This window comes from Cariama cristata, unplaced genomic scaffold (genome assembly GCF_000690535.1).
Source record: "Cariama cristata isolate BGI_N322 unplaced genomic scaffold, ASM69053v1 scaffold16793, whole genome shotgun sequence".
NCBI classification, from domain to species: domain Eukaryota; kingdom Metazoa; phylum Chordata; class Aves; order Cariamiformes; family Cariamidae; genus Cariama; species Cariama cristata.
In genome coordinates this window covers 96,923-106,962 of record NW_009610332.1, presented here as the reverse complement: position 1 = coordinate 106,962, position 10,040 = coordinate 96,923, and the positions used below count along the sequence as shown (strand labels likewise).

Genomic DNA, 10,040 nt, shown 5'->3' with positions numbered 1-10,040 from the left:
GGGGATTGTTGTTAGCCTCTGCCCTTCCTGCTTAGCTTTAATGATGCACTTGCTGTTTGCACAACTTAAAAGATCGCTGAATTTATACAATAATAATAAAAAAAAATCATTTATTGTCAAAGAGCTAACTTTGTTTCTTGTCTGTGTGCTTGTAGGTTGGAGTAATAAAACAAATGGAAACGGCAGCACTGAAGGCTGCTGGAGAAAATAAAAGCTCTGTCTTCAGCCGGAAACTGACTGCTCTCTACACTAAGTCTACGCTTATTGGAGAAGATATCCTTTTCAAATAAATTTGGTTTCAGGCTCTATTCTTTGGTGTATGAGAGGCCATAGTTCTAGTATTATCACCTAGTTGGAACATGAGAAGCTAGTGGCTGACGCAAGACTGGCAGCAGGAAATAAATTTCCTTTAATTTTATGTTGTGGTAAAACATTGTGCTGGCTATGTAAAGAATTTAATCTCTTCAGGGCTTTAGGTTTGTTGTGAAACAGCAGAGCCTGTGTTTACTGTAGTTGCTTTCTGAAGTCAAAGTGGACCTACCAAGTCCACAGTGTTTTGTAGGTCTTGTCTTCAACTAGATGTTTCACCTGTTTGAGAATGCATAGCATTAGTGATTCAGGAGGGTGTGAAGGAAGAAGAATTGACTGTTTGGTGTCAACAACTTGCTTTAAGTGAAAAGAAGCTGATAAAATCAATGGATTGTTAAAAATCTAGCTAGGTAATTAACTCCTGACTGTTGTAACAAAGAAAATGCAAAAATGAGATAGAAACAGCTTTTAACCAGAGAAGTTATTTTCATAATTTCTTTCCTTCCAGTTTTTGTTTTCCTATCGGCTGCCTTATCTACCTCATGTTTTTTTCTTTAATTTCTCAAACTGATACTTACTAGATACCAAGAGCTGAAAAGATTGTTAGATTAATGTTTGTGAAGTTTCATTTAAGGAGTAGGTCAGGGAAGCAGGCAACACAGTCCAGAGATTTTATTGGAAAACTTACAGTGTATTTACAGACTCTCTTGTAATGGTTGGCAAACTTGATGAAAGCAGGCTCAGCAGTATGACCCAACCTTGTGGATAAATATGCAGCAAGTTTTCAATGCAACTAACCTGATGCTCCTGCTAAGATGTAGACTTTTGTTTAACTTGGGGTGTTGCCTGCTTTTGAGTTGTTGTGTACCTAGCACATTTAATTTTTTCTGTTAGGTGCATCTGGTTTGTGGATATGAAGTCAAAATGACAGGGTGGAGCAGCCCATGTGCAGAATCAGCGGCTGGTTTAACTTTTGACATAGCTGCTCTTGCTTGAACAGCAAGACCCACAGACATAGTCAAAGATGGCCTTTGCATGAGCTGATGAAATCTGTGCATCGTGTAGTTGTCTGTCCTGTGAAGACAACTGCTGACTTCAGTCCTCATGCTGACAATCACCTGAAGTTCACCAAAATCATAGGAGTCAAACTAATAAAAGTCAAATAGACCTTTAGTCTAGAAGACCCAACACAAAATCTAGTTGAGAAGGACTTAGACCTTGAAGGACCTGTGAATAATCCACCAAAATTTCTGTACTTTTTTTATTTAACATTTGTTACATGTGAACCCTTTGCTGAAGCTAGATGATTCTGTAGATGTCGAAGAGGTAGCAACAGATGTCCCTGATAACTACCTCCTCTGTATCTGTGAAAATGGAGAAAACTTAAAAGACAGGAAGAAAGGTGACATTGTTATAGGCATTATGGTAAGTTAGTTTTCACAGGGGAATCAGTATTTTAGGGTTCATGTGGGGGTTTCTTGGGGTTGTTTTGTTGGTTTTTTTGAGAGGTGGGTGGTTATCTTCTAAAAGACAGAACAGTCGTGAATTTAAGATTTTGTGGGGGTTTTGTGGTTTTTTTTTTTTTTTTTGTAACAAGGTGCAGTTTAGGTAAGATATCATCTGTATGTGAAAGTGATGGCTTTATATTTGATAACTAGAGAAGACGTCCGGAGTTGATTGTTGAATATTCCTGATACTATTTTTGCTGCCCTATCACTTGAAAACATAGCTGTGTTTTAACCAAATACAGGGAAATTGTTAGTTCAGATGCTTTACTAACTTTAAACATTTTTAGGGTCAGTATTTTAAAGCTTATGACTACTTTTTTCCTCTGCAAAATACTCTTATTTAGAGGAAGAGACTTAAGCTTTTTTACTGTTCATACTTCAGATTTGTATTCTCTTTTATGGTGAAGAATAAAACCAGGATTGTTTAACTGGCAAAACACAGTGATAACTGAAGCCTAGTCTGCTGGTAGTTCATTAATTTAAAAGCGTCTTCATTGTGCTTGTGTTTGAATGTCACATTGCAGCTGGGAGAGAACCATACAAGCATGTGCTAGGAGGACAGTTAGTTTCGAGACTGAATTGCTTGTGCCTTCTGTAGACTTCCAGTTGTGTAGATTTGCCTAGTAACAAAAGTTGAGCACTGATGGACTGATGATAACAAGAGCATATTTACGTTTTTAAGGTATTGTTATCATTTACCAAGACAAAATTGTAGTAGTCTTCTGAAGTTATTACCATTTCATAGATTTGAAAAACACAATTATATTTTTTGATCTGCCACTTTCACTAAGTGTGTGAGTGCTATATAATTTTGTGCTATACACTGTAAATTTTCTTTCTGGCTTAACAGTTTGCATCACTGAAAAACTCCCTGAAAATTTAAATGTTCAATTTTCTTTTTTTTTAATTTGACAGGCAATCCAACCAACTACTGGAGAAGTAATTTTTGACAGTTTTCGGGACTGTGCATCTCGCTTAGAATTAGAGAGTCGGGTTTTGCGCCTGCAGCCGGTTGAAATAATACTTCCGTCTAGCTTGTCAGATCAATCTGAAAAGCTCATCAGCACTATAACCTCCATGAGGTATGTTCTATGAGGATTTTTTTGATTTTGTTGTTTGGGTTTTTTTACTTTTTTTTTTTTTTTTTAATTACAGCATAACTGTTGATGGAGTTTCAATTCAGAGGCAAGCATGGATATGTAGTTCTCTAACGGCCCGTTTCAGAATGGCTGTAGTTTGCTGTTGAGTTGAAAATTCCCCAAATCCCACTGAGTTCTGTGCACTCAAATTGTATTTAGGTTGAAATTCATGGCTTCTGTCTCTGACGTATGAAAGATTTGCGTGCCTAAATGTTTGTTGTTTTCATTTAGATTGTCTTGCTCCCACACTCATAAATGATGTGATCTGTTGGATTTATTTCAGAGCTCTCGGACTTATTTCTGGGATCTGAAAGTGGTGTTTTTCTTGTTTGTTGTAGTCTTAAGATCTCTAAAAGGCATGACACTTTTTTTTTATTAATGTGGATAAGTGTGGAAAACCTTTGCAACTGGTATTTCATTCTGTTTGTCCTATTACACTATCTTGAACTTAGATACAGACTTGGAAGTATGATGACTGATCATCTATTTGTATTTTGGGTTCTCTTTGTGTATTTCAGGAGTAAGTTTGTTTTCTGTATCAGTTTTACTGTGGAATAAAACCAGAATAGGATGTAGTTTGTAGGTTGATAGATGAAGGATAAAGCAATCCCCTGTACATACGCAATGAACTTGCGAAATCTTGCAGATGCAGTTTTTGTGAGAAAATACGGATTTTTCACTATTTTTGGTAAAACCATGCAGCTTTGAGCTGTAGGGAGCTAGCTTAGAGCTTGGCATTTTTGTTTTGAATGAACTAGTCAAAAAGATAATATTTTTCTTTTATGTGTTAACAAAACTGAAGCTAAAGAAAGCCAAAGAAAAAGGAATGTATTACATAGGCAAAATTTTGTAGTGGGGGGAAGATACGAATATCATCACCCTCCCATATTGTAAAGATAGGCGAATGCATCACGGTCACATGAATATTTGCCACCTGACAGACAATCAACTCTGCAACTTGAGTATTTCACTTAAACTGCCCAAGTCATCATCTTGTAGCTTCCTCTAGTGCTCCAGACAGCTGAGCTCCTTAATCAATCTGCTCCACAGGCATTCCTTTCCCCACCTGCCAGTGTAATCCTCCTTCATCCCTTTTTATAAGAAAAAAGAAATATTGACATGAAGTGGTGGGTAGGCAGTCATCTCATCAGGAAAAGCTGAATTTGTGGCACATTGTAGGAACTTGAACAGATGTTGCTGTACTTGGCTATCAAGCTTTCAAGCCCACGTGTATATGAGAAGCAGGACTGAGGGGAGGGACTGAAAACGTCTGATTTGGTGTTAGGCGTCTTAAGAAAATGTGGCTTGTGAAAGTGGTGTATTCATCATCGTTCGGTGGTGTTATGACACTACTGCTTGTAGTGAAGCATGCTCTTGTCATAGTAGGCTCTTGTGTTTCCTCAGCTCATGTATGAACTGCAAAGCCAAAAGCAGTTGAAAAGGTCAACTCTAAATAGATGTACTAAGCAAGCAGTATCAATGTATTTCCTTGCGGTAAAATGGCTGGTTAAGATTTGGGCGGATAAAATACCGGATTAGGAAGTAACAAACCTGTTCCAGTTGCCAACAGATAAACATTTTTGCCTTGCTAATCCTTTTACTCTTGTTGACTTTCTCTTTTGCAAATAAATTCTATAGGAGTATGCCCAAAATATTTCTAAATATACCATGATGAAGATTAACAGTTCTTACTTTTATTTGTTTGCTTTGTTTTTTTGGTTGCTGGTGGTGTGCACTGACAGTTTTGTGGAACCAGAGGAAGGTAAAATGGTGTAATAAACCAAAAAAGCAAGTTGATTTTTCAGAAACAAGTATTTTGGTTGTGCATTAAGGTAATTCTGATGCAGGTTTGAGAGAGCAATTGTTTGGGGTTTTTTGGTTTTTGGTTTTTTTTGATTGTTCACAGCTGGGAATGTTACTAAGTTCTTATTTCTATTAAGAACAAAAAATACTGCCAATTAGCTCATTTTGTGAACAGGTATTAGTTTGTAGGTTTTTCTCCTTTCTGGTATTTTAGTACACAGCTCTCCAGCCCTAAACATCCTTAATTACATGGGAACAGTAAAAAGAGAACGCATTACTTTAGTACAGTTGAGTAGCCTTATTTTAAAACCAATTCTTCTTGGATTTTGCATATCAAAGGTGTAACCACTAGAGGGCCCTGACGTATTTAGTATTAATTTAAGTGGTTCCAATATGCTGCTTTCTTATGCTTTTAACTAGGCGTCATTTTTTATATGATTGCTTTTATACAGACAGTAATTTAATTTTAATGCATATTGAGTGGTCTAGAGTACTTAATTTTGGTTATTGTCCATTACCTGGTAATTTCGTTCATTGTCTGTTGTTTTCTAATAACTCCTGGTGAGAATTATCGATTAGCTGGGAGAGGTTTAATTTCTATCATTTTTTGAAGACCTTTCTGACTAAAACCATGGGAACTAGATCTTGTGTTTCACAAAGGCTCCTCATCTCTTTGTGTATTCATAATGCAGTGGAAAACCACTGAAGTTATAGAGCAGGGTACAGGTGGAAGAGAAGATGGTTCCAGGAGGTGTACAGCTTGGAGTGGTTGAGAGCAGAGAAGAGAAGGGTCTTTCTGCTCATTGCATGCCCATGTCATGTAAGAATTGCATCAAGAGTTGTCTGAGTAACTTGGGGGATGATTTGGTTTTGCATGTTTTGTATTAGAACTTCGCACTGAGTGACCAAGGTGATGTTGCCTTGGTCTCCTCCAGCACAAAGAGTGTGCTGATGGTTATTAAAAAAAAAAAAATTTTAGTCCAGATAAACCACTGCAGCTTTATGAGAGCAGTCATAATCTGGTTCAATGCCTGATCATATTGACCGAGTTGAAAGTATCTGCATGCTTTCCTTCAAAATATCTCTCTCCCTATCTGTGACCAAATGTGAATATTATATACTGGTGTACACATCTCTGCCTTTATTCTACAAAAATAAAACATACATAACGTACATATTTCCTCCTTACAGAATGCTGTGCTTCCTGGTTCTTCTTCTCTTCTTATTGCCACCACAGCTACATCCAAGCTCAGCTATGTCATTCACACTGTTTACTGGTGCTTCTCTTTTTGCTATTGTGTACATTTTCACAGCCAAATTTACATCAAAGGAATACCTGTCAGAGAAGGAAAAAACAGCTGAATGGCAGAGTACTGCTGTTCTAAATTTGTGTCTATCGGAAACAAGAGCCATGTAAGTCACCAGAAAGGTTTTAGTATTTTAATCTAGTTGACAATAACCAAGAGCTACTACTTCAGCCTAAGGAGGGCTTCATTATGGTAGAAATTATTTCTGTGGATTAATGTAAAATAGTTGTAGAGTTTCGAGTCAGAAATGAAAGTGCAAATAAAATGCACAATAGAAAGTGGCCTCATCAGTTCTTAAGTTTTCTGCAGTACAGTGATAGTGAAAATATTGCTTATCCTGCAGATCAGTGAAGAAAATAGTTTCACACATTTATATGTGGCTGTAAACAGGGTCTCGCAATAGGAAGAATGAAGTAAATTTCATAGTAATTTCACAAATGACTTGAAGCAGCAGCAGAGCTGTTTTAAGAGCTAAGAGCTGCAGTCTGAGCTGTGCCCAGAGAGCAGTTTGCAGGGTAAGTGGGAGGTTTGGTCCTGGTTTTGGAGTTCTTCATGTCTAAGTTGGGCATGGACATTAATTAATGAGCAGTTAGCAAAGCTAATTGCTACTGTAGTGATATTACCTAGCTGTTTGTATGATTTGTTCATACAATAGAGTTTTAAGTCAGTTGGTATGAAGCTAGTTTAGTTAATTTGCATACTTGCAGGAGGAGAATCCTAGCCTTTATCAATAGGTGTTCTACCACTGATTTAAATGAAGTTAGACTCATGCATCTTTTTGTAAGATTTTCTTAACCATTTCAGTTAAATTCTGGTGTTTGCTAACCTGAGTAAGCTTTAAAAAATAGTTTAATTTGTGGTGTAGATTTGCATTACAAGTTATAAACTTTCCCCTTTGGTAATTTAAAACTCATGGAAGCAAGTGTATTGAAATGTGTGGCATGGTTTTATTCATTTACTTCTAGCATGTTGCTGCTTCAGGTGATAAATGAAATGCTCCTATTGCCAAGGTTATGACAGACATTGTCCATAGAAATTAATAACTAGGAAGTACTACTCAAAGACAGATTTAATGACTAGAAAGTACTATTCAAGGACATGGAACTGGAGGTCAGTTTTGGTGGAGAGCCTTCCTTCAAAAGCAAAGCGTAAGTTAAAAGTGGGTTACGGGAACTGTTTCAGAACAAACTGTTCTGGTGGGTGCTGTTCTGTTCCCAAACTGTTAGTAACATCTGTTTGCAAGTGCTGGCCTGGCTGGAGGAAAATCTTTTTAACACTTTTAGTTTCCTTCTTTCTAGAAAACCAAGAAAACATTATTGCCCTCAAAAAATATGTATGTTTTTACAGGAGAACACTCTGTTTTGTACTCCAGGCTCTTCCTAGTCAAGAGGCAGTACCCATTGTCCTTAATGTATTGGCTGCTTTAAAAGTTAGCCTGTACTAGTCTTCCTGAAGTGTTTTTGAGGCTGCTTTTCCTTTTGGTTGTTCTTGTTCTTCTCGAGTACCCCTTTTTTGTTTCATTGAAAAATACGTGCATCTTAAACGTACCCCAGTGCTCCTCTTTATATTTTTTTTTTCCATTTGCCCTTTTTCATGTAATGTTTTATTCTGTAGCATTCTTTGACACCATGTAAAAAACACAACAATTGCAAGTACTTCAGTTTCAATCCAAAGCATCATTTTGCCCAAGTCTGCGCTGGTTTGTTTTTTTTTTTTTTACAGGTCTTGTTTGATGTCTGGCCAACAATCTAAAATCAGGATGATATGGTAACTAGCCTCTTGTCTATGCTGATAGATTTTTCACTTTATTCTGTTTGCAGAGCATAGTGTGTTCCTCCTATTAGCTTGGGCCTGTAATAGAGGACTCGACTTTCTTTAGGCTGCAGGTAGATCTCCTACTTGTTCCCCTGTAATATGTCTAAGATTTTTTTCCTTCTGATTATGGCATTCAGGTTTCTTATTTTCGCTTGAGTACTACAGTATTGCCTTTGGCTTGGAGTTTGCTCCCTGGAATTCCTTTCTCTTTCAAATCCATTGAGAACTAAAATCATCCTCCCTGCTCACTGGTATGATTGAATTACTCCTGGGCTGAATCCCTCAAGTAGCTAATCCTCCATCATTACATGCAATGCAGGCCTTTTTTCTTTGTGTTTAAGGACCTCTATAAATAACACTTCAAGCTCTTTCTGCTTACAGTGAGCCAGTGCAGTGCTGATGCCCTCTCTGCTTTAGCAGTGACTTCTGCCTTTAAATTCGTGTCAATTATGGTCTCTCAGATACCCACATTGCTCCACCAGTGTGTTATTCCCTAGTTTCAGCCCTGTCATCATCTCTTACCAGCCCAGAGCATTAGCTGTGGCATAGCTGATGGTGATGTTTGACTGTTGGTTTGTTTTTTCTTGTCATCCTGCCTCCCAATGGTAGTTCATCAGAGATAAAGAATGTCTTTCGGCTTTTTTGTTTCAATATGTGTGGTGCTGTAGTAGAATACAGCAGTGCTTTGGGTTCCTTGAAATAAGAAGTACAACTGTCCTTTTAAGTTGACTTGTAAAGTGTATAGGAGTGAGCTACAGCAGATTTATTACATGCAGTGGTCAATAGTGCTATTCATTGCTAATTGCTCTCATGGATAGAGTTATGGATTTATGTCACCAATCAAGGAGTGGAAACTCAGCTGGAATGAACTCAGTAATGTCTTGTAAATGAATATAAAATTCTTTTAATTTTGTGGACCTTTAGATGTGGCTGATGATTGCTCAGATCAGAGGTTGCATTCATGTAATTAATGTTGAGCATTGTTTTTTTAAACAAGGAGCAGTTACATGCATGTATTTATGTAGCTCAGCTCATAAGGTTTGTAGGTAAGCAAGGACGGGAAGGCTTTTAGTGGCAAAAACAAGACACTAAATGGTTACAGCAAGAGTAAACAGTATTGCAAATGAAATTGCTGAACGGAGGAATGAAAAGTATCTAAAGGGTTGGTAATCATAAAAACTAGTGGTTTCATGGTTTGTATAGCTTGTAATATTCCCATGGATTTTTAAGTGAAAGGCAAGCTGTGACAAACATCCTGAGAATGTTTTGTATAAATGGAAGCTACAAGCAGTTAAATTTGCAGCAGGAAAAAAGTAAAGTACAAAACCAGTGTGCGAGCTATTTTCTGTAAATACAAAACCCAAATGCATCAGTGAACAGATGTTTACTGACTAAAGAGGCTTTTTGCACTTCTAATAATCCAATTTATGGCCTGGGCAACTCAGCTGTATGGAGAGCTGCTTTGAGAATATTGGTCATGTCGTAGCTCACTTGTTTTGAATAGACAGGGGAAAAAAAAACAAACCCAAACAAACACAACGGTATTATCAAATCATGTAATGACCTGAAAGAATTGTTTGACAGGCTCTTTGTGATTTAATCTTGTTGCAGTCATGAAACATGCTGTTCTCAATATTGTAGTTCATTATTGTCTCCTATGGCATTGCAGGTAAGGGAAGCATGGGGCGTAAATCACTTTTGACAAACTGCTCATGTGTAAAGTCTGTTTCTTTACCATTGCCTAACTTACTGCCCTTCACAGTTTGGGATACAACACAGGCATATGGCATCCTTTAGATGAAATTCCTGTTCCATTATGTGTGCAGAGTTGTCACTAGAAAAACATAGGAAGGCAGTTGGAAGGCACTGTGGTCTAAATGCAGTGCAGAACACTTTTGTTAACCTGGGTGATATATTAGATAAATATTAACATTGCTTGTTACAGTAAGAGCTGGCCTTTGCACACCTTGCCCAGTCCATGTGTTTTGGTAAATCCCTCCAGGCAAAAGTGAAGATGTATGCCCTGATAAGCTTCCCCAGAAGTTTGTACCTGGTTCGAAGGTATATTATTTTTCATGTGATTGCAAGCAGCATGGAAAACATGCTGTGTTCAGGAGCTGTATTTGTGGCATTTTTTTCACTCAATTAGTGATATTAAT

At 37.4% G+C, this 10,040-nt stretch overlaps 1 protein-coding gene across 1 annotated transcript in view; it reads left to right on the top strand.

Annotated features, from left to right (window-relative positions):
* Positions 1-10,040, top strand: part of MSH3 (mutS homolog 3) — a 112,913-nt gene that overhangs the window by 7,045 nt on the left and 95,828 nt on the right. Inside the window, exons 6-8 of the mRNA XM_009697857.1 lie at positions 156-273; positions 1,589-1,734; positions 2,733-2,899. Coding sequence (XP_009696159.1) covers positions 156-273; positions 1,589-1,734; positions 2,733-2,899 — 431 coding nt within the window. The remainder of the gene's footprint in view (positions 1-155; positions 274-1,588; positions 1,735-2,732; positions 2,900-10,040) is intronic.